The 24,584-nt window shown below is 40.0% G+C and overlaps 1 protein-coding gene across 2 annotated transcripts in view; it reads left to right on the top strand.

The window, feature by feature from the left end:
• mmel1 (membrane metallo-endopeptidase-like 1) overlaps positions 1–24,584 on the top strand; it is a 72,096-nt gene that overhangs the window by 27,493 nt on the left and 20,019 nt on the right. For both annotated transcript variants that reach the window (XM_048561557.2, XM_048561554.2), the window contains exons 12-17: positions 5,471–5,564; positions 17,798–17,926; positions 19,675–19,773; positions 20,655–20,738; positions 21,760–21,863; positions 23,865–23,923. In XM_048561557.2, the coding sequence (XP_048417514.1) occupies positions 5,471–5,564; positions 17,798–17,926; positions 19,675–19,773; positions 20,655–20,738; positions 21,760–21,863; positions 23,865–23,923 (569 nt within the window). The remainder of the gene's footprint in view (positions 1–5,470; positions 5,565–17,797; positions 17,927–19,674; positions 19,774–20,654; positions 20,739–21,759; positions 21,864–23,864; positions 23,924–24,584) is intronic.

Here is a 24,584-nt window from a genome sequence, read left to right as displayed (position 1 = left end):
TGCCACCAGTGTGGATAACCTCAAAAGGATGTTACCCACAAGCTTTTTCCCTAGACAGTAAAAAAAAATCACAATCACAGAGTTAATGGGACTGCAGATGCTGGAGAATCCAAGATAACAAAGTGTGAAGCTGGATGAACACAGCAGGCCAAGCAGCATCTCAGGAGCACAAAAGCTGACATTTCGGGCCAGAGGAAGGGTCTAGGCCCGAAACGTCAGCTTTTGTGCTCCTGAGATGCTGCTTGGCCTGTTGTGTTCATCCAGCCCCACACTTTACAATCATAGAGTTGTCAGGTTTTTGCCTGTATGAAGTTGGGCCCAGCGGCCATCAAGTTTCTCAGAAGTTACTGGAAATGCTCAGCAGGTCTGGCAGCAACTGTGAAGGGAAATCAGAGTTAACATGACAGGCCCAATGACCCTTCCTAAGAACTGATGGTAGCTAGGAAAAAGTCGTTTTTTTAAATGCAGCTTAGTAGCTCAGTTTGCAATTTCTCAGCAGCTGTTATCATGGGTTTTGAGCTGGGAATCACACTACAGTGCCAAAGAGATCCACCACAACTGATGCCCACAGAGTTCACAGGGCCATCAAGAAGGAACCTCGTTTGCATGGGGTAGGCTAACAGGCTCATTTTGGACACATCTATGACAACTCCAATTCCCTCCAACCTGCAAGTTCACCACTCCACCTCCTCCAACCCCAGCCCCAGTCCCAACAACCACCACCAATCCCATGGACATGATGGTGGGAAAATGACATGTCACTCCCCCATGCCCCACCTTGTGAATAATTTCGAAACCAGTGCTGCAATAATATTTCATGCATGTCAGAGGCACATTACAATCCTTACTTGTATAGTAATAATGGAGAGCTTTGCAAGAGTAGTTGGTGAAACTGACAAATAAATGTTACACATGGGTTCCACAGTGAGTGTTGCAATATGTTCATGGGATCAAAGTTTGAAAGTTCTGACGCTTATTTACTATGCAGTTTACAAATCAGACACTCGGCATGACAACTGCATACGTAATGCTAGTCAATCTTTATGTATGTATATTGGACGTATATAATCAGGAGAATTCAAATTCATAATAGCATGTCAATTTAGAATGATTTATGTTTGGACATGTCAGTTGATACATTACTTCAGGGATTGACTTTCAATTGGAACGTAGGAAATTTCAGCAAAAGGTCTTCAGTTCATTGAACGCTCTTCTCTTTCAGTGATCTTTAAGCATCCCCTGTATCTTCTCACTATGTCCCTAATCCAGTTGAATACATGGATAGATTTTCTTCTGGCAGTTGTGCATTAGAAAATAATTTGAACACAATGGAAAAAGCTCCTTTGTTATTGAAGCAAACTGATAAATGCAGAAGGTGACGACCTTCACAAAATCTTTTACTTACACAAGAGGAAATTTTCCCCACAATGTAATTATAGCTCAAACTCCTCCCTCCCATTTGCTAAGTATTTAATAGAACAAGAGCCTCTCAGGTTGCTTCCACACTGACATTTCATGGTTCTGTAGCATGACATTCTGCTATCCATTATTTTATTGCTTACGTCCAAATAAACAAACAAGTTGGCGGCTTGGAAAAGACTAGTTGGTCCATTGTGTCGGCTCCCATATCATGATGGCTGCAACAGCTCCCACTTGCAGTCACCTAACTCCTGGAAGAAGGAAAAGCAGTGAAAAAAATAAATCTAAGGACCAACAAGGGGAAAAACTCTTAGAAAATTCCCTTCTATCACTTCAGGCCATCAAAACCAATTCAAGAGATTTCTTAAACCAGGTGAAATCTGAAAAGATGCCATGACATCATGTGGAACTTACCAATCGAACTGTGGCAAGTGCTGTAGATTCAGAATGTAGAGAAAACTCGGATTGTTGTTTTGAAACAGTTTCATGCCGACAAAACAAAATGTCATTTCCCACCTTTAAGGAGGGAGGGAGGCAGAAGACTGACAACTGTAGTCCGGTTAGCTTGGTCTCAGTTATTTTTAAATTTTTAGATTCCCTTATTAAAGATAAGGTTGTGGAGTACTTGGAAATTCCTGGTAAAACGGTCAGCATGGCTTTGTCAAGGAAAAGTCTTGGTCAACAAATCTGTTGAATTCTTTGAAGAGATAACAAGCAAGTTAGACAAGGGTGAACAAGTAAGCATGATCTTTTTGCAGCTCTGGAAGGCCTTTGACAAGGTGTTGCACAGGAGGCTGCGAAATAAGTTAAGAACTCATGGTGTTAGCAGCGAGGTACTGGAATTGACAGAGAATTGCTGACTGACCAAAAGCAGAGAGTTCATTTTCTGTATGATAGCTTGTGTCTACTAGAGTTCCGCAGGGGGTCAATGTTGGGACCGCAACTATAAATTAATGAGCTGGACAATGGAACTGGCATTGTTGCCCAGTTTTTAGATGGCATGATGATAAGTGCAGGGACTCGTACTATTGAGGAAGCTGCTAAAGGACTTTGTCAGGCTTAGGCGAACGGGCACAAAGTGGCAGATGGAAATCAATATGGGAATGTGTGAAGTTAGGCACTATGGTAGGAAGAATAGAGGCACAAACAATTTTCTAAATGGGGAAGGGCTTCAGAAATCTGAAGCACAAAAGGACTTGGGAATCCTAGATCTGGATTCTGCTAAGGTTAATATGCAGGTTGAATTAGCAGTTAGGAAAGTAAGTGCAATGTTAGCATTCATTTCACGAGAATTAGAATGCAAACACTGAGACTGTATAAAGCTTTGGTCAGACTGTATCCAAAATGCTATGAGCAGTTTTGGATCCTGTATCTAAGGAAGGAAGTGCTGCTGGTTTGGCCACATCTGGAGTACTGTGTCCAGTTCTGATCACCTCATTACAGGAAAGATGTGCAAGTGTTGGAGAAGGTGCGGAGGACATTTACCAGGATGTTGCCTGGGATAGAGAGAAGGTCTTATGAGGAAAGGTTGAGAGAGCTAGGATTCTTCTCTTTAGAACGACGAAGGATGAGAGATGACTTGATAGAGGTGAACAAAATGATCAGAGGTACAGATAGAGTGGACAGCCCAGAGGTTTTTTCCTAGAGTGGAGGTAGCTTTTACAAGGGGAGCATAGTTTTAAAGTGAAAGGAGGTAGATATAGGGGCGACGTCAGAGATAGGTTCTTTACTTAGAGAGTGGTCAGGGCGTGGGATGCATTGCCGGAGAGGGTAGTGGAGTCAGCCTCATTAGGGGCATTTAAGCTGCTATTAGATAGGCATATGGATGATAATATAAGGTAGGGGTGGAGGTTAGATAGACCTTAGACAAGGGTAAAAGTTCAGCACAATATCTGTGGGCAAAGCGCCTGTACTGTGCTGAAATTTTCTATGTTCTGTGTTGTTGGAGGGAGTGCAGGGGAGATTTACAAAATGTCATCCTGGAGATGCAAGGCTTGTAATATTAGGAGCAGTGGAGAACTCTGGGTCTGGACACAATGGAATTTAGAAGCATCAGATGGGATCTGATTGAAACTTACAGAATACTAAGAGGAACAGATAGCGTGAATGCGAAGTTGTCTGCACTAATTGGAGACACTGGGACCATGGCCATGACCTTACAATGAAGGGAGGATCCTTTAGAACTGAGATGAGGAGGAGGAAATACGTCAGCCATAGGGTTTTGAACCTGTGACAGTCACTGCTGCTGAGTCCAAGTCATTGAGTGCATTTAAGTCAGACATTGATAGGTTCTTGACTAGTAAGGGGATCAAAGGTTACGGGGGAAGGCAAGAGAATGGGGTTGAGAAACATATCCGTCATGATCAAATAACAGAGGAGATCCATAGAGTCAGAGAATCATGCAGCACAGAAACGGACCCTTTAGTACAATTCTTCCATGGTGACCAAGTTTCCTAAACTAAACTAATCCTAGTTGCCTGGGTTTGGCCCACATCCCTCTACACCTTTCCTATTCATGTACCTGTCCAAACATCTTTTAAAAGATGTAACTGTACCTGCATCTACCACTTCCTTTGGCAATTCATTCCATGTACAATCCACCCTCTGTGAGAAAAAATTGTCCCTCAGATCCCTTTTATATCTTTCTCTTCTCACCTTAAATTATGCCCTCTAGATTTGAACTCCCCTATCTGAGGGAAAAGGTACTAGTCGCTTTGTCCCTCATTATTTTGTAAACCAATGTAAGGTCCCCCCCTCAACCTCCTACACTCCAGTGAAAAAAGTTTCAGGCTATCCAACTTCTTATAACACAAACCCCCCAGTCCCAGTAACGCCCTTGTAAATCTTTTCTGCACCCTCTTCAATTTCGTAATATCTTTCCTTTAGCACGGCGACCATAACTGTACACAGTACTCCGAAAGTGGCCTCACCAATGTCCTGTACAATTGCAGTAAAACGTTTCAATTCCTATATTCAGTGGTCTGAGCAATGAAGGCAAACATGCCAAATGCCTTTTTCACCAAATAAAAACCAAAAGAACTGCGGATGCTTTAAATCAGAAAGAAAAACAGAAATTGCTGGAAAAGTTCAGCAGGTCTGGCAACATCTTTGGAGAAAAATCAGAGTTAACATTTTGTGTCAAGTTCTGAGGAAGGGTCACTCAACCCAAAACATTAACTCTGATTTCTCTCCACAGATGCTGCCAGACTTGCTGGGCTTTTCCAGCAATTTCTGTTTTTGGTGCCTGCTTCACCGCCCTGTGTAGCTGTGACTGTAGTTTCGAGCAATTATACACCTGTCGCTCTCAGCCTCTTCGTTCAGCAACACTCCCCAGGGACCTACCATTGAGTCCTGCCCATGTTTGTCTTACCAAAATGCAACACCTTGCATTTGTCCAAAATAAGCTCCATTTGCCACTCCTCAGCCAATTGATCAAAATCCGTTTGTAAACTTTGACAAGCTTCTTCGCTGTCTGCTATACCATCAATTTTGGTGTCATCCACAAACTTACCAACCATGCTCCCTAAATTCTCACCCAAATTGTTCATATAAATAACAAACAACACTAGACCCACCAGTGATCCCTGTGGAACACTGCTGGTCACAGAGTCCAATCCAAAAAAACAGTGCTCCACCTGGACCAAATGGCCTAATTCTGCTCCTGTATGCTATGGTCTTAGAGAGGTCAATGGAGCCTCTTTTGAATAGGTTAAGAGAATTGTTAGCATTGATGACCCAGAGACAAAAGAACTTCATGTAAACATGTTATTGTGTCTGTCACTAATGTTGTACAGGTATATTCAATCTCTTCATGTAAGATGGTCTTGTCTGGACACTCTGCTGACCCCTAGTCTTTAAAGTATACCTCCCTGACTTTAGAATGGTTTTGGAACTCCTTTACATATTTGGAGAGGCTCATCTTTTTAAAATACTCAATCTTTCCTCATACAATGCCTGAAAAAAGTTAAATGCAAAGGTATTTCAACAGCAATTTCTGTGCTTTGACTATATTGGACTTCACTACTAATGTTATCCTTATTTTGTTTTTTAGTACTCTTCAGAACTATCTAGCTTGGCAGCTGATCATAGATTGTGTTAAAAACTTAAGTCGGCGTTTTAAGGATGCCCAAGCCAACTACCGAAAGGTACACAACCATTCAAAAACTTTGTTAGGCTTTGTTGAGTTATTTTTGTCTGTATAATACTTGTTGTATTTCTTAATTTTTTTCTCATTTCTGTATGCCCTGATTGTATTTGCAAAAGATATAGATTTTATTTGTGTACACCTTGTAAATGAATTTCAAATATTGTAGTTTGTGTAGAGTTTATAAGAAATTAATGAGTTCATATTCTGCTAAGGTTTCTCCTGTCTCCCAACCTCAGATCCCAGCCCTCTGACCTACTACTAATTGCTCCTCAAAGTCTTTCTGGACAACAGAGTCTATACCCCACTCACATTTGTGTTAGATCTTCCAAAGTGAATTTGAGGGGTTGATTGACAACTGGAAGGGGAGATCGTGTTTTGCAGTTGGAGCAGTATACTATCTGCTGCAAGAAGAAATGACAAAGGATGGTGCAGATTAAAAAAAAGATGTGTACACTGAAAGAGACAGACATGCAGAAATAAGATGTATGAGGCAAACAGAGCGGGATAAAGACAGAATGAGAGACACTAAGAGGTTTCACCCCTCTAGTAACAAGTTAATGAATTCATATAAAATGCAGTAGAAAAAGAAGTATTTGTTCCAACATGTCCAATAGAACAATTCAAAATTCAAGTGAAAACTTCTCTTTGAATATTTCGCCATGTTTCTCCTTGAAGATGCAATGATCTCCACTTCAACCACAGAGGAAAAGTAATCCACTCTTGAAACAATCAGCTGCATAAAGTTTTTAACCTGTTTGTTAATCTGTTTAAATGCACACAATGAAATATAAACAATTCCATTGACTAATGTGCCACAAGAGAAAACTTATGTGCCATAGAAAGAAAATATGTAACAGCGAGCAATTGAAAGTGTCAGACAAGCACAGTAATTTCAATCAAAACAAAATCAGTTTAAACATCAGAAATGTACCGCCCCCTTACAAATGTAGTCATCCAGCACATTTCAGCTTTTAATCATAATTAAGATATTTCCTCTGAGTCAAATATTGCGTTTGTTTTAATCTCTAGAGTGTTTAAATTTTAAATGTCACATATTAACATGTGTTTCCACTAAACAGCACATCCCTGCCCCTCCTGATATTCAATACTTTCTGCAAAAGTGTTAAATATGCAGGAATACTTTCTCACCCTTGACTTCCATCTCTATCATGACACATGATTTACCTGTTTGATGAACAGCTTCTCTGTTTGCTAGTTTATTTAGATAGTACATCTCCATTCCTTCTCTCCTGACCTGCTATTTTTGGTTAATGTGTGGAATGAATTTCCTGAGGAAATGTTGGATGTAGGTTTTAAAAGGCATTTGGATAAGTATGTGAATAGGAAAGATGTGGAGGGATATGGGCCAGGAGCAGGCAGACAGGACTAGTTTAGTTTGGAACTACGTTCGGCATGAACCATTTGGACCAAAGGGTCTGTTTCCGTGCTGTATGTCTCTGTAAGGTCACCTGTCAACCTCCAATGCTCCAGCAAAAAAAAGTCCCAGCCTTCCAGCCTCTCCTTATAAGTAAAACCCTCCATTCTTAGGACTGTCCCAGTGACTCCCTTCTGAGCTCTCTCCTACCTAATAGTATCCTCCATGTAACAGGGTGACCAGAACTGGAACTGTACGCCAGAAGAGGCCTCACCAACATCCTGTACAATCTCAACATAATGTCGCAACTCCTATACTCTGAGATCTGAGCAATGAAGGCAAGCATGCTAAATCCCTTCTTAACCGCCTTGTCTACATGTGATGCAAAATTCAAAGAATTATGTACCAGAAGCCCTAGATCTGTTCTACAACACTACCCACTTTTACTTGCATAAGCCCTGCCATTGTTTGTTTTACCAAAGTGCAATGCCTTGCTTTTATCAAAATTAAACTCTATCTGCCACTCTTCAGTACAGTGACCCAATTGATGAAGATCTGTTTGTAATCTTAGCTAAGATGGAGAGGATTAATCTTTTTTGAACCTTTTTTAAAACCCGTATCCGGTCACCCAGTCACCCTTTATTTACTTGCACACAATGCACTGGCTGTGGCCAGCTGGCTCGGAGTCAGTCCCCTGGAGTGAGGAGATTCTAAACCCCTTGTTAATATTGGTCAGCCAGGACTCCTTGATTGGCCCAGTCAACAACCCCAATCAAGGAGCTTGTAGTCATCAAGATCAACTTGGTTCCAATCACTACGAAACAAATTACTGCTCCCCCAAATACAGATCGCACCTCCAATTTCTCAGTTCCGATGTATGCAAACTCCAATGTGCATATCCCACACTTGACCTAGTCAGGAGGTCTGACTTTCTTTATTCATTCACAGGATGTAGGCATCGCCAGCTAGCATTTATTGTGCTTCTCTAATTGCCCAGAGGATAGTTAAGAGTCAAGCACATTTAATATCTTGACTATGTAATTTTGACATTTTATTGGCCTTGTTGTTTGTTACTGTACGCTGGTGGCCATATTTAATGCTGAGTTTAAGACTGAGTCAAGTTTCACTTCACCAATAGCCTATTGCAACACCGTTTTTATCTTTAAATGTGATTATTTACATTATATTACATTTGCCATTTATCTACTCACTTATGGATCTTAGCCATTTCATTCTATAGTGTCTGTGTTGTCTCCTTCAATTCTATATCTAGCTCCTAGTCGTCTACAAATCTATGACTTTGTATTGAATTTCAGAATTGAAGCCACTTATGTCAAGGAGAAATGGCAGTCACCAAGGATGTTTAACATTTAGGAAAGGCAGACAAAAAGAAAAAGGAAGTGGGGCTGTGTTGATAATGAGTGATGGGATCAGTACATTTGTAAAGAAGGATCTCCGCTCAGAAGAACAATGTGTGCAGTCCACCTTAGAGGAGCTGAGAAACAGCAAGAGACAGCAGACATTCATTCAACTTATTAATAGGCCACCAAACAGTAGTGAGGGATATGGTATTAATTTTGTGATATGAGAAGCATGTGGCATGGGCAATACAGTAATCATGGGTGACTTCAATATGCATAGAGACTGGGTAAACCAACTGAGCACAAAAGCTGTAGAAGACAAGTTTATGGAATGTGTTAGGGATTGCTTTTTGGAGCAGTTTGTTGAGGAGCTAACTAGAAGACAGGTTACTTTACTCATAATATGACATGTTGACAACGGGCTAAATGAGGGCTGCACAGTGGTTCAGTGGTTAGCATTACTGCCCGGGGACTCGGGCGTGATTCCAGCCTCAAACGACTGTGCAAACTCCACACAAATGTTCTCCACACAAACCTAACCTGCATGTATTTGGACTGTGGGAGGAAACTGGAGCACTCAGTGGAAACCTATGCTGACATGGGGAGAACATGCACATTCCACACACGTGGTCACACGTGGCTGGAATTGAACCCAGGTCCCTGGTGCTGTGAGGCAGCAGGGCTAACCAGTTGGGTACTGTGTCACTCCTATTTGGAAAATACATTAAAGGCATGTCTGCACTTAAGCAATGGATAGTATTTCAAGACCAATACATGACTACATTTCTACAAGATATAAAAACCCTGAAAAAGGTCAGTCAATTTTGGCTGATAAAGCAAGTTAAGGATCATATTAGGTTAAAAGAAAAGATTTCTAGAGCTGTCAAAAACCGTAGTAAATGTGAGGATTGGTAGGCTTTCAGAATGTAGTAAAGGAGGACCAGGAAATTGATAAGGAAAGGAAAAATAGAATATGAGTGAATTTGGCAAAAACATAAAACTGGAGCTTCTCTAACTATTTAAAAAGATGTTTACAGGCAGAGTCAGAAGGAATTACAATGAGGAATAGAGAAATAGAAAAGCTGCATGATTACTTTGTGTCTGTTTTCACTGAGGAAGATAAAAGAAAAGGAAGAATGATGGGTTGAAGGTAATAAGCATTAGTAAGAAGGTTATCCTGGAGAAATCAATGGGGCTGAAAGTTAATAAATCCCCAGGACTCAAATGCCTACATCCCAGAGCAATAGGGTCTTGCATAGTAGTTTGTTCAGCAAAATTAGAGACTGTGGGTTAGGAGGTAGTGTTTTGGCATTGATTAAGGATTGTCTATTAGTCAGAAAACAGATAGTAGGAACGAATGGGAGAGAGATAATGGGAACTGCAGATGCTGGAGAATTCCAAGATAATAAAATGTGAGGCTGCATGAACACAGCAGGCCAAGCAGCATCTCAGGAGCACAAAAGCTGACGTTTCGGGCCTAGACCCTTCATCAGAGAGGGGGATGGGGAGAGGGAACTGGAATAAATAGGGAGAGAGGGGGAGGCGGACCGAAGATGGAGAGAAAAGAAGATAGGTGGGGAGGTAGGGGGGGATAGGTCAGTCCAGGGAAGACGTCTTCCCTGTCCGTCTTCCCTGGACTGACCTATCCCCTCCCTACCTCCCCACCTATACTCTCTCCACCTATCTTCTTTTCTCTCCATCTTCGGTCCGCCTCCCCCTCTCTCCCTATTTATTCCAGTTCCCTCTCCCCATCCCCCTCTCTGATGAAGGGTCTAGGCCCGAAACGTCAGCTTTTGTGCTCCTGAGATGCTGCTTGGCCTGCTATGTTCATCTAGCCTCACATTTTATTATAGTAGGAACGAATGGGTCATCTTTGCATTGGCAAACTGTGACTAGTGGGCTACTGCAAGGATCAGAACTTGTGCCCTGGCTGTTCTCAACATACATTGATCATTTGATTGTGGGTCCAAATGAATTTTTTCCAAATTTGCAGATGATACGAAACTCTGTAGGAATGTGTATTGTGAGAAAGATGTAAAGAGGCTTCAGGAGGATTTCAATGGGATTAGTGAATGGGCTAGAAAATGGTAGATGGAATACAATGTGGAAAAATATGAGGTTATCTTTTAGAACATAGAACATAGAACAGTACAGCACAGAACAGGCCCTTCAGCCCACAATGTTGTGCCGACCATTGATCCTCATGTATACACCCTCAAATTTCTGTGACCATATACATGTCCAGCAGTCTCTTAAATGACCCCAATGACCTTGCTTCCACAACTGCTGCTGGCAACGCATTCCATGCTCTCACAACTCTCTGCGTAAAGAACCTGCCTCTGACATCCCCTCTATACTTTCCTCCAACCAGCTTAAAACTATGACCCCTCGTGCTAGCCATTTCTGCCCTGGGAAATAGTCTCTGGCTATCAACTCTATCTATGCCTCTCATTATCTTGTATACCTCAATTAGGTCCCCTCTCCTCCTCCTTTTCTCCAATGAAAAGAGACCGAGCTCAGTCAACCTCTCTTCATAAGATAAGCCCTCCAGTCCAGGCAACATCCTGGTAAACCTCCTCTGAACCCTCTCCAAAGCATCCACATCTTTCCTATAATAGGGCGCCCAGAACTGGACGCAGTATTCCAAGTGCGGTCTAACCAAAGTTTTATAGAGCTGCAACAAGATCTCACGACTCTTAAACTCAATCCCCCTGTTAATGGAAGCCAAAACACCATATGCTTTCTTAACAACCCTGTCCACTTGGGTGGTCATTTTAAGGGATCTATGTATCTGCACACCAAGATCCCTCTGTTCCTCCACGCTGCCAAGAATCCTATCCTTAATCCTGTACTCAGCTTTCAAATTCGACCTTCCAAAATGCATCACCTCGCATTTATCCAGGTTGAACTCCATCTGCCACCTCTCAGCCCATCTCTGCATCCTGTCAATGTCCCACTGCAGCCTACAACAGCCCTCTACACTGTCAATGACACCTCCAACCTTTGTGTCGTCTGCAAACTTGCTGACCCATCCTTCAATCCCCTCGTCCAAGTCATTAATAAAAATTACAAACAGTAGAGGCCCAAGGACAGAGCCCTGTGGAACTCCACTCACCACTGACTTCCAGGCAGAATATTTTCCTTTTTTGGTAAGATTAACATTTGCAGAGTATTTCTTAAATGGCAAGAGCTTAAAAAGTATAGATGCACAAAGAGACCTAGGTGACACTGTTGAAAATTAGCTGCCAACTTAAGATGGAGATGAGGAGGGATTTCTTCTCTCAGAATGTTGTGATAGTTTGCTGGGAAACTGGGGTACAGGGTTTGTTGGGAAAATGCAAGAAAGTGAGCTTGAGGAATGTCATCAATTATGATCTATTGAAAAATAGAGCAGGCACAAGGGACTGAACGGCCCATTCCTGTTCCAATTTCTTCTGGTCTTATGGTCTAATCAAATAATTGAAGACTGAAATGTAAGTGCAGAAAGCTATAAGGAAGGTTATTGGGAAGTTAGCCATTTAGGATGTTGATGAAGAGACTTGTTTGTGTTTAGAGGATTGTAAATCTTAATAATTCTCTGCTCAGTCTTCGAATATGTTTAAGGGTTGGACAAATTTCTGATTGGCAACGGAGTAAGTAGTTGAGACAAAAGTGTTGATAAAAGGCATTGAAATGTTCGAACAGCCATAATTATAATAAATGATAGTGGAGACTTCATGGGCTGAATGGCATATTTCTGTTCCTAATCCAGACATTTTGCAGATCAACTTGTTCATTACATGTTGATTATTCAGTTGGAAACATAGGTGATTTACTGATTATGGTTAATGGATGGAAAAGGAATTACCACAAATCTTTTGGAAATGGTGAAAGAAATGTACAGTTGTGTATAAGAGCAGTTCTGGACATAAATCAGCCCGTTCAGGCCCTCTCCATACCTCTCCCTCACCTTTTGATGGTCTGCATTGCCTTTACTGGGCTTTGCATGTAAGGAGAACACAGGTGATTTACTGGTGGTTAATAGATGTAAAAATATCACGAGTGATTTGGTGACAGGAAATAAAAATATTCAGTTGTGTGTAAGAACAGTTCTGGATATAGAGCAAAAGGCAAAATGTCAACCTGGTTAAAGATATTACTGTAGACCTCTGGGGCAGTTTTGATATGAAATATGACCTGTTGGTTCATAGGTCCTTTACTCATTTATGGGATGAGGGTGTCACTGTCCAGGCAGCATTTATTGTCCATCCCTAATTGCCCAGGGGGCAGTTAAGAGTCAGCCACTTTGCTGTGGGCCTGGAGTCATACGTAAGCCAGTCCAGGTAAGTTGCTTTCCCTCAAGGACATCAGTGAACCAGATGGGTTTTTCCAACAGTTGACGATGGATTGACAGTCATCGTTAGATTCTAATTCCAGATATTTTATTGGATTCAAATTCCACCATCTGTTGTGGCACGATTTGAACCTGTGGGTCCCCAGGGTGTTGTCCAGCCCCTAGATTAACAGTCCAGTGATAATACCACTAGGCCATTGCCTCCCACTGCAATAGGGACACTACCACTGCGCCACAAGAACTTTATGTTCCTAATCCGAATCATTTATGTCAATTATAAACAGGAGTAATCCCAACTGAGCACTGACACACTCCACTTAGTAATCTCTCGACAAACTCCTTTAACAAGTATTCATTGTTGTCTATTCTGTAGCAAATTTATCTTTATCCATTTCCGAGGGTGTAACTTGAATCACCAGTGTCTTGTTTCATTGAATGTCTTTCTAATCAAACTGTTGCTGAAGTTTGAAAATTGATATATTCTGTAAGAACTCTAGGATCTATAGTCAAATTATATTGTCAGTTTGCTTACAGATACACCAAAGGAAAATCACTGATCAACTTTCCCAGTCTCCACGAATCCAGCTGTTTTTTTTCCACAGCAAACACTTTAGAATTGAAACAAATCAAAACAAAAGTTTCAGTACCCTTGAGATTGGTATTTATATAGTGAGAGCTATGCTAATTAAAAGCTATATATAATAAGTTCCTTGACTTCCCTCCTATGGTTTTTATTCACAAGGTATCCTGGACTATGGGCCTTCCCCCTTGACACAGTTTCCTCAATGAAAGAAAGCATGAGCATAAACTATCATAAAGTAGAAAGCAAAAGCATTTATGGAGATGGGCCCCTCATCATTTCTGGATCAGTGCCTTTAAAAAGCCTGTATTGCCCACTTAAATATTTAATTGGACCATAAAATGCTGGGTCACATTCCTGATACAAATTACAAGTACATCCCAAGAGGTTCAAACTGTTCTGTCAGTGCAACGGCCACACCAGTATTCATAGCTGAAGTTTCTACCATCAATTAACATCACCACTGCCGGCTAATTGGAGAAGTTAGCACTCAGCATCAACCTATGTTTCTGCCTGAATGATCCTGCGAAAATCATTTGTAGCAAATTTCAGCTTTAAGAATTCTTTGGGGAAAAAAGTGTTCTTTTGTTACAAGCTTTAAAACAAATTTCAAATTTATATTTTAAAGACTTTAAGAAAGACATTCATTCACATTCGGCTTTTCATGATCATCTAACTTTTCAAAGTGTTCACAGTAAATTCAGTGCCTTTAAGTTTCATCACTGGTAATGCAGGAAGCACAATAGCCAGTCCACACACAAATTGACTGAGGCATATTTCTTGGCCAGGACACTGGAAATATCTCCTCTGGTCTTCTTCAAATCAATACCTTGGGAATTTTTGGTGCGCATCTATTAGGGAAGGCTGGGCCTCAGTTTAACATGTCATCTGAAAAACGGCACCTCTGCCATTGCGACATTTCCTCAATACTGTACTGGACAGTCAGCCTGGATTTGTCAGCTTAAATACTGGAATTGATTTTGGCCTGGGAACCTTGTGACTCTGAGATGCAGGTTCTACTAATCGAATCACAGTTGATACAGTCATCACTGAATGGCAATGGAGGTTTGAAGGATAAAATAGCCTACACCCCGTCCTAGATGGGCATGTCTAGCAAGGCCAACATTTGTGGTCAATTAAAATTTCCATGAACTACTCCATGAGGTGAAGGTACTGCAACAAATAGGCACCAATAGTCAGAATTCTGGTCCAGTGTTGATGAAAGTACAAGTAGGGATGGTGTTTGAATTGGTGGGGTGCTTAAAAGTGAAGACCTTCCTGTTCTTATTTTCCCTGACCTTTTCAGTACTGTAGTAGGAATTGCTACAGTACATCTGTGAAATGTGTTGAAGAAGCTTTCGTTTGTTGATGCGTTGTAAATGGTGCATGCTGCAGCCATGTTGGACCAGTACTTTCGAGAGTTCAAGGTGATGGGAGGCAAAACAATTAAGCAGACTGCCTTTTCCCGCATGATGTTGAGTTTCTTGAGCATTGTCGCAAATGAACCTATCTAGACAAGTGGATATTCCGAACTTGCACTTTACAGGTAATGGAAAAGCCTTGAGAATGTCCAGCTTCTTATCCACTCAAGTAACTGTAGCATTTACATGAGGGTTCTAATTGTTTCTGATCAATAGTTATGTTTTCCATGTTGCTAGAACACAGCAAAATAAATAATCTCTTGTCGGATAAACCCAAAAGAATAACTTACTGGGCAACACATTTTCATAGTTATGATATAGCACATCAAAGCATTTTATTGTGAATAGCTCATCATTCCTGATTAACTTGGAAAAACTCAGTAACGGATGCAACAGATCAGCCAGTATTTATTAAGATACAAGACAAGTTGACATTTTCAGGACAATTCTATCAAAACACAACAGTAAAAGCTGTTGTCAGAGTCTGAATCCTTTTAAGAAGTTGTTATTACTCTGAAGGCTTTTACAAATTTATTTCTCTTGTATGTAAGGGTGCCCTGCTCCTTCATTAGACTTTGATACTTCAAACTTCAATCGGCAAAATGAAAAAGGAGACTAGAGGGCATTGTTAAACCTGTAGCCAAATAATTTAAGCTCCACCATTAGCTGCTTATTTACATGATCACAGACGGTAGTAAATATTATTTGAAATATTGTGTGAGATGTTTTTCTTGTCCAGAACCATCCAACCATAAGTAGATGTGAGTTTAATGCTATTATTAATGTGTTTGGAAAAATACCAAATTATGGCAAGAAAGAGACCCTTTGCATTTTGTATATCACCATAAATTGCTAAATAATTTGTGTATGAGATTTTAATTTCTGCCTTATTGTTCAATTTCAGAAGCCCAGAAAGAGAACAACTCAAAGTGTAAAATCCCATTTCTGATGGCACAAAATTGTTTCTAGAGTTAAAATATAACAACATGTTTTGTTATTTTGCTTTATTGTTCTGTTCTCTTTCTCAATGCTTGTTTCTCTCTTTTTTAATTTGACTCTAATTCATCCTTTCACCTCCTTTTTCCTTCCTGTTCTTTTCTCTGTCCTTAAATTTTGTTATAAAAAATGATAAACTATTAGTCCCATTATATGACAATGTTCCAGATGCCCCAATGCTACATTACCAAGTTGTGCTGCCAACAATTTGTGTTGAAAAATGGATGTTTGGGTTCTCAGCTAAATCTGCTGAATGTAGGCAACATAGCCATTCATCAGTCAGTTAAAACAGCTGTGCCCCTGAAGAGAATATTGTTCAAATAATATCTTTCTATCTCAGAACAATTTCAGCTACTCAATGTTTATTTATGCACCATAAAGCAGTATCAAATACTTGAAGATTCTTTGATTCTGATATTTTAAAGGGCTGGTTGATTGATCCTGTTGCAGGACTAGAACAAAAGCATGTAAGAAAGTTATGGATTAATTAATTTTTAAAGTGTTTTCAGGCATGGCATGTGACTAATTGGTTCTCTACAGAATTTGCACTTGGCAAAATGGGCTTTGAAGTACCACAGGCTGAAATGGAATTTATGGGGAACCTTTGGGGATAGGTGGAGGGACACTACTTGACGTGGAGGTGAGGGGAGTTGTGAAGTGTAATGGCTATAGGACTCTTTTCTGCTTGACTATTTGTATTATCATTGGAATGAATTGCAGAGCACCAGTACACAGGTCATTTAAATTGACTGCCACAACACCCAGTAGCTACCTTCACATTGTTTTTGGAGGTAACAAGCCCAATCCGAGTTAGCACCCATATTCCTGGAATTAAAATCCCACTTTAGCACGTTCCCCTCCCTGCTGTGGATGTGTCAAGTTGGGAAATTGACCAAATCCCAGTATTCATCTCTCAGATAAAAATGTACTTGTTTATAAGTCATTCCCGTATCTTTGGGCATTAGATTGAATTCTCATCAAAGTTATGAAAGAGGTAGATGTCCTGTGGAATTTGTAAACCAGTAATTATTTGTCCTGGATGTAATACTTGGTGGTGCCAATATTTAAAGTATGGCATCTCCCTCATCCCTTTTTTAGTTTAGCTTTTAATCATTTGAAATAACAAGCTCAGTGACTATATTAAATGACTGAAAGGTGGAACATCGTATGAAGTTTGATATAAATAACAACTATCCTTGGACTATGATAATTGCAACTTGTGCTGAAATATTTCAGAACATGTAAATAATTAAAGATTCCTCCAATCTACACCTGTAATATTTCACATGAAGGAATGCTCAACTTGTATGTCTTCTGTTGTATTTGTTAAGGAAGACCAGAATATTGAACGAATTCTGCTTCAAATAGTAACATGGGATCTTCAATGTTATCCAAGTTCAGTCCTTGATAACACTTAAATAAAGCAAATAAAACTGTGGATGCTGAAGATCGGAAATTAGAACAGAAATCTGGAAAACTCAATAGGTCTAGCAGCATCTGTGAAGAGAAAATAGAATTAACTTTTCAAATCCAATGATCCTTCTTATGAATTTAGAATAATTTAAAATAATGATAATAATAATTTAGAATAATCACTATTATAAGATAATAGCTATTATAAGATTATAGTGATTACAAGATATATAACATCAGTAAGTGATTAAGATAATGTCATAACTCAGGCAGTTTGAAACCGTTATCTAAATAAAGAGTGAGATCAACTTTGTAACTCTGCTTTCTCTCCACATATGCTGCCAGACTGCTGAGTTTCTCCAGCATGTTCTGTACTTGCTAACACTTTGGTTTATTAGATGGCATTTTTGACAATGCAGCGCTCTCTAGGTACTTCACTGGAGTGATGTAACCTTATGTAAACCTCTTAAATGCTTCAGCGTTTCCAAATCCAAAACATTCTGACTCAAAAACAAGCATGCTACCAAATAAGCCCTTCACAGACTCTACATACTTTACACATATGCTTGTGTTTCAGAATTGCAAACTGATGGTAATCATAAATAATGGTAATGAAGTGGGTGAAATCAATTGTTTAACGCTGATGATGGAATCATTTCCGATCACTCCACACTTTGTAGGGCAGTGTTCAATCCTAATTAATGGAATTGTTACACCCAGTACTAACTTACAATTAACCTTCATTATCACAGGCATTGTCTGGTACTAGTATGGAAGAAGCTCGTTGGCGAGAATGTGCCAGCTACATTAACAGCAACATGGAAAATGCAGTGGGAGCGCTCTATGTGAGAGAGGCATTTGCTGGCGAGAGCAAGAGAATGGTATGTAGCTCACAGAACAGAGCCAGTCATTGTTTTTTCTCCCCAAGGACCACAATGCCAGCCAAAATTTCAGTTGAGAGCCTTTATCAAGAATGCTGAAAGGATATCAAATTTTTAAGTGCCCAAGTTAATTGGTGTACAAAGTCCGACAACATAAAACACCACTGAGGAGAGCAGCGGTATACAGAAGACTCACAGGTGTTATGGACGGAATATATGTGTTCCTTTCTGTCCATGATCAGTATGTTTTTTGAAGACACGGTTGTGTGTTTTCTTACTCTTGGAGAGTGGCACCAAAAAATAATCCCAGCCGCAAACATTAAAAAAATGTTTTTAAAAAACGTTTTATCTATTTAAGCGCAATGACTCGCCTGCACATTAGCTCTCTCACTCTGAGATGTCCAAAAACTAAGTACAGATGAAGTTAAGGTTCTGATTTTACCTTTTACTTGTTCACTGGATGGGCTATTACTGGTTTAATTAGCATTTACTGCCCACCCTTATTTGTTCTTCAAATGGTGGTTTTTGAGCCATGTCATTAAACCTCTGAAGTTCATGAGGTATAGGTACACTCACAGTGTTTGTCAGACAGGAGTTCCAGATTGTACTTAACCGTATCAGATTTACAATCTCCAGGCTCCCTCGTGGCTAGTCTGTAGTTTCTTAGATCTCCTGCTTTCAATCTACTGCCATTAATTACCTTGGTTACTTGTTAACATGCAGCTGGTTCATTGTCTGGTTTTCTGACTACTAAACTGCTAGCTTGCAACGAAAACAGAAATTGCTAATTAAACTCAGCAGACCTAGCGGCATCCGTGGTGAGAAAACAGGCGATGTTTAGAATCTGGTGACTCTTCAATGGAACATCAGAGTTCATTCGTCACTGTTGTGGGATAATTTATGTCCATCTGAGAGAGTAGATGGTTTAACTGAGGAAGGGTGCCTCTGACAATGTAGCACTCTCATTATCAGTACTGGAGCCTGAATTTGATGTTCAAAGTGGACCTAAACCCACAGCCAGCTGACTGAGATGTGTATCTTCTGTTATCTGAACGACAGTTGACATTTACACAGCTGTCACGCTGAGAGGATTTTAAAAGAAACTATTATGGTATGTGGGCATTGTGGTTGGACCAGCCTTTATTTCTCATCTCTAATTGCCCTGGTGAAGGTGGTCATGAGCTGCCTTTTGAACTGCTGTAATCCTTGGTGTGTAGGCACACACCCATGAGGGGCATGGGTAGGGTGAAAAACCAAGGTTTTTTTACCCCTGGGTTTGGGAATCCGCAACTACAGGGCATAGGTTTAAGGTGAGAGGGGAAAGATATAAAAGGCACCTATGGGCCAAGTTCTTACACACGTATGGGAATGAGTTGCCAGACGATATGGAGGCTGGTACAATTACAACATTTAAAAGGCATCTGAATGGGTACATAAATGGAAAAGGTTTAGAAGGATGTGGGCCAAGTGCTGGCAAATGAGAGTAGATTAATTTAGGATATGACGTGGACAAGTTGGACTGAAAGGTCTCTTTCTGTGCTGTCCTACTCTATGATACCTGTTAGAGATGGGGTTCCAGGATTTTGAACCAGCGACAGTGAAGAAACAGCTATATTTTCAAGTCGCGATAGCGGGTGGCTTGGAGGGCAACCTGCGGGTTGTTCCTGTTCCCATGCATCTGCTGCCTTTGTCCTTCTAGATAGTGATAGCATCTCTTGATTTTGATTTAAATATTTTTCCCTTTTCAGGTAAAGGATTTAATTGATAAAATTCGAGAAGTGTTTATCGAAACATTGGATGAGCTGGAGTGGATGGATGCAGCTTCCAAGCAAAAAGCACAAGGAAAGGTCAGTTAATGATACATATGCAAGGCTTTCAGTTGTCACGATTGCTGCCTTTTGAGAGAGGGCGCAAGGGAGAGTGAACATGAGGAAGTGACATGATATAAATCTGTACATCTTTCCATTCTGTGAAATATTGAATAGATCAGGCTGGGGATCCCAGAATCGTGTTGCCTCAAGGATTTCAATTTGTCATTGTCATGGGAAAAGCATAATTTCAAATTCACTCTTACATTCTTAAAATGAATCACCATATGGTATTGACTCACTCAAGCCAGTTGGTCTTCAGTTAAATTTCCATTGTGTGCAATGGTAGCTTTTCTCAAGTGGGGTAACAGTTGGATTCCAGCAATTGGCCTCAGCAGTCCTAACAAATAGAAAAGGGAAAAATAGCTATTGCAGCAGAGTCCAATCTAATGATGAAATTTTTTCTGAAGAAGGGTCCCGACCCAAAACATCAAACTTTCCAGTTCCTCTGCTGCTTGGCCTGCTGTGTTCATCCAGCTTCACACTCTTATCTCGGATTCTCCAGCATCGGCAGTTACTACTATCTCTGGAAAAATGTCCTGTTTCCCTTTTCACTTCTGTTCACTGCTCATGTAGGCATTGGCTCTTGGTGAGCAATTCTGTGGCTATGCTTGACCTTGGTTAGTGAGATGTGTTGGGCCGTTCTTTAATGTTGAATATCACAGCCAGACTCTATCTACCCCAATGTTCTCAACAGAAACCACTGAATGTGATGAACATTAGAAAAGCTGTTCTAGGGTACTGAGGGCAATTGTTAGTCCTCATCTCAATTACAAAAATATCAGTAGGTAATGAGCAATAATTCTAGTGCCAGAGTTGTTAATTGTTTTGAACACCCCTTTGTGTATGTTTCCTTAAAGGCCCTGGCAATAAAAGAGCAAATTGGATATCCAGACTACATCTTGGAAGAAGACAATCCCAGGCTGGATCAGGAATATGAACATGTGAGTATCGTAGATTTTGGGATCAGTTGACAATAGACATAACCTTGTGTTGACCCATATAAAATCACCGCTTTGTGAAATGCAGGGACATGTTCCATTTCTTAAATGTTAAGTGGTCAAAATTACAGCACTCCTGTTTCATTGCTAGAAGCATACTGAGCCAAGCTCACCAAAGTCTACCGATACAGATGATGTTCACATATTGTGCAAGGCAAGTATTTCAGCCAAGTTAGGGCATCCAAGGAGATCTAGGAAGAAGCTTAGAGTAAATTTATCGAATGAGTTTTCTACTCTGAATATTAAATACAGTCAAAGCGCATCCTGTGACCAATGCACACTTTGTTCTCCAAAACAGTTTTGATAGGCTTCTTTTATTTAAACTTATTCCATTCCTTTATCTCCATGCCAAGTTAATGTTGTTGACTTATGCACCTTCCAATTTGGGACAATTGATTTCTTGATTTTTGACCGTGATCTGTCTGGGGTTGGTTTTGTATTCTGACAAACCAAGTGACACTTTCCATTTTTAGAGAAGTCTTTCAGTGTGAGAGAACTAAATTGATGGAGAATAATAGGATTATAAGATAATAGTGATTACCAGATAATAACATCAATAAGTGATTAAGATAATGTCATAACTCAGGCAGTTTGAAACCATTATCCAAATAAAGAGTGAGATCAACTTGTAACTATTCCAATACATCCATTATGTTTCATTATATACATACTACAAAGTCACAAAAAGAGATTTATTCTGTTTTTAATGCTTTCTTTATCTTGTTGGCAATAGGTGTCATAGTAACCGCCTGTGTATTGCATGCAGTTTATGCATGAATTGCTCACACTGAAGAATTAACAACTGTGACCAATCGTTTCAACTGAGTGGTAATCCACTGTGGATTAGCACTGTTATCACATTTTATGCCAACTAAATTGTCTCATCAGAGTTGCATCAGAGTCCAATCTAATGATTAACAGAATTCACAAACTGTAGTTCTCATAACTGTTATACTTTATCCAGCTAAACTTCAGTGAAAGCAAATACTTTGAAAATGTCCTTGAAAATCTGAAAGCAGCAGCACAGAAAGACCTTAAGAAACTACGGGAGCAAGTGGATCAAGATGTGTAAGTATCAAATGAGTAAAATCAGAGCGTTTGAATCCTTCAGCGCGCGCGCACACACGAATGACCTGGATGAGGGAACCAAAAGCAACATTTCCAAGTTTGTTGATGACACAAAATCGGCCAGCGTTGTGAGTTGTGAGGAGGTTGCAAGGACGCTTCAAGATGATTTATACAAGTTGAGTGAGTGGGCAAATACATGGCAGTTGCAGTACAATGTGGCTATACATAAAGTTATGCACTTATGTGTGAAGGACAGGAAAGAAGATTATAATTTAAATGGTAACGTATTAGGAAGTGTGGATGTAGAAAGTCATCAGGGTGTCTCTGTATGCCAGTCAATGAATGTAGACAGGCAGGTCCAACAAGCAATTAAAGATGAATGATACACTGGTCTTCATTGCAAGAAGATTTGAGACCAGAAGGAGAAATGTTTCACTGTAGTTTTGCAGGGCTTTGGTGAGGACCATGTTCTACCTGGTAGGGGAACTTAGAACCAAGGGACACAGAATCTGGATATGGGGTAAACCATTTAGGACTGAGATAAGGAAACATTTCTTCACTCAAAGGGTATTCAATACTACAGAAAGGTTTGGAGGCCAATTCACATAAATATATTTGTTAAAACTGAAAGAACTGCGGATGCTGTAAATCAGGAACAAAAACAAAAAGTTGCTGGAAAAGCTCAGCAGGTCTGACAGCATTTGTGCAGGAATATATATAAAATATATATGTAAGTAAGTCATTAATAGCAGTAGCCCAAGCACTGATCCTTGCAACACCCGACTAGACATTTGGAAAAAGATCCATTTATTCCCACTCACTGTTTTCTATCTGTCAGCTATTTCCCTATCCATGCCAATATATTTTCCCCAATCCCATGTGTTTTAATTTGCCAACTAAACTGTTATAAGGTAGCTTATACTCTTCTAAACTCTTCTAAAAATCAAAATACACCACATCTATTGATTCTCCCTTATCTATTCTGCTAGTTACAACATCAGAAATCCTCAGATTTTATAAGAATGATTTGCCTTTCATAAATAGATGCTGATTTTGCCCAATCTTGTTGAGTTTCCAAACATTCTGTAATGATATCTTTTATAGTAGAGTCTAGTATTTTCCCCACTGTTGATGTGAGGCTAACTGGCCCGTAAGTCCATTTTTCAATACCATCCTTTTTAAAATAGTGCAATTACATTTGCCACCCTCCAAATGACAGTCATGCAGTTTCTAAAATTGGCCTGCATAAATGTGAGGAAAATAAACAGCCAAAATGGCCTCCTGATCATTATCCATTGTCACTTTCTGGAATCTAAGGATGTGTGAGCATCAGCTGATGCTAACCTTGGGCTGGAATGTAATTCTTTCCATTGTTGTTTTGCCTGACAAGATAACAGTCTTGGCTCAAGCATGAATAATCTGTGAGGTACTGCCAGGCGGGTTTCACACAGGAGACATCACACCCATTCACACCTCTATCTGAGCTATGGCCAAGTTACCAAGTATGTAAGGATGCAAAAGGCCATTCAACTCATGAATCACCTAATCTCTCCAATGCAGTCCCACCAACACAATCCAATTGTTAAAGAAGCATTTAAGTAAAACTCTTAAAAACAGGCTTTCTCTCAATATTCCTGCCTTTTACAAGATAACATATTGCCATATTCCAGAACTGTATAATCATTCAATCCTTGTGAACTTGAATGAAATGTTAAAACAAACTATTTGCCATATCTTTAGTTGCTTCCGTTATTTTAAAGATTTTAAAAATAAATCCAGGGAATGCTTACAGGGAACATGAATGGGATGAGTTGCACAGTTATAACTCCAGCGAGCACAGCTGACCACTGGAAGGGCATGAAGAATCTCATCACTTTGAACCATGTTCATGGCCAATCTTTTGGGAAAGTTTGTACAACCTAAGGGGAAATACAATATGCACAAATTATAGAGTTTGATATATATTTGTAACCCCACACAATTACTTCTACTTTATTTCAGATGGATGATTGGAGCTGCAGTTGTAAATGCTTTTTATTCGCCTAATCAAAACCAGATAGGTATGTCATAATAATACATATTGCCAAAAGATTAATATTGGTTGCTGTGTGCAAGTAAATGTTCAGGGCTGCAGTCATTGTTTATTTGTTTAATGTAGTGACTGGCAGAGTCCCATAGACAAAGAAGGCCTCAAATTCACTGTTTATGATTGTTACTTAGCTCATCTCAGGGTGGGTCAGTAATAGATCACACAATCGGTTTCCACCCTCCAAATTTTATGAAGGGATAAATTCACTATGACCAGTAAGTTAATCAACGTCTCACAATCTCCGCTGGAAGAGTGACATTGAACTATGGCTGTACAGCACCCATTTTTAGGACACTGAACAGGTTTCTAAGACTTCAATGTGGTGAACTTGAAGTGCATGCTCAATAGGATTATGAAGGACCCAAACGTGAAATAGTCATTAGTCTTTTTGTATGTGAAAACCAAGGGACTATAACCTCTTAGAAGTACCCTCTGCAATACCAGAACCAATAAGGTAAGATTTTAAAATATGCTTACAATTGGAGAGCCATTCAATGCATGCCAAGAACTGTTGGCCCTTCTTCCACCCCTCCTGCCAACCTAACCATTGCCAAGTCCAGACATGGCTGTCCCTCCCAACCCGATCAACACCCCTCCCCACTTCTGGGCCCCTTTAAACTCTGAGCCAAAGG

The sequence above is a fragment of the Stegostoma tigrinum genome, chromosome 28 (assembly GCF_030684315.1).
Source record: "Stegostoma tigrinum isolate sSteTig4 chromosome 28, sSteTig4.hap1, whole genome shotgun sequence".
Taxonomy (NCBI): Eukaryota; Metazoa; Chordata; class Chondrichthyes; order Orectolobiformes; family Stegostomatidae; genus Stegostoma; species Stegostoma tigrinum.
The sequence above is the reverse complement of the archived record's forward strand: the minus strand, read 5'-3'. Positions and strand labels throughout refer to the sequence as shown.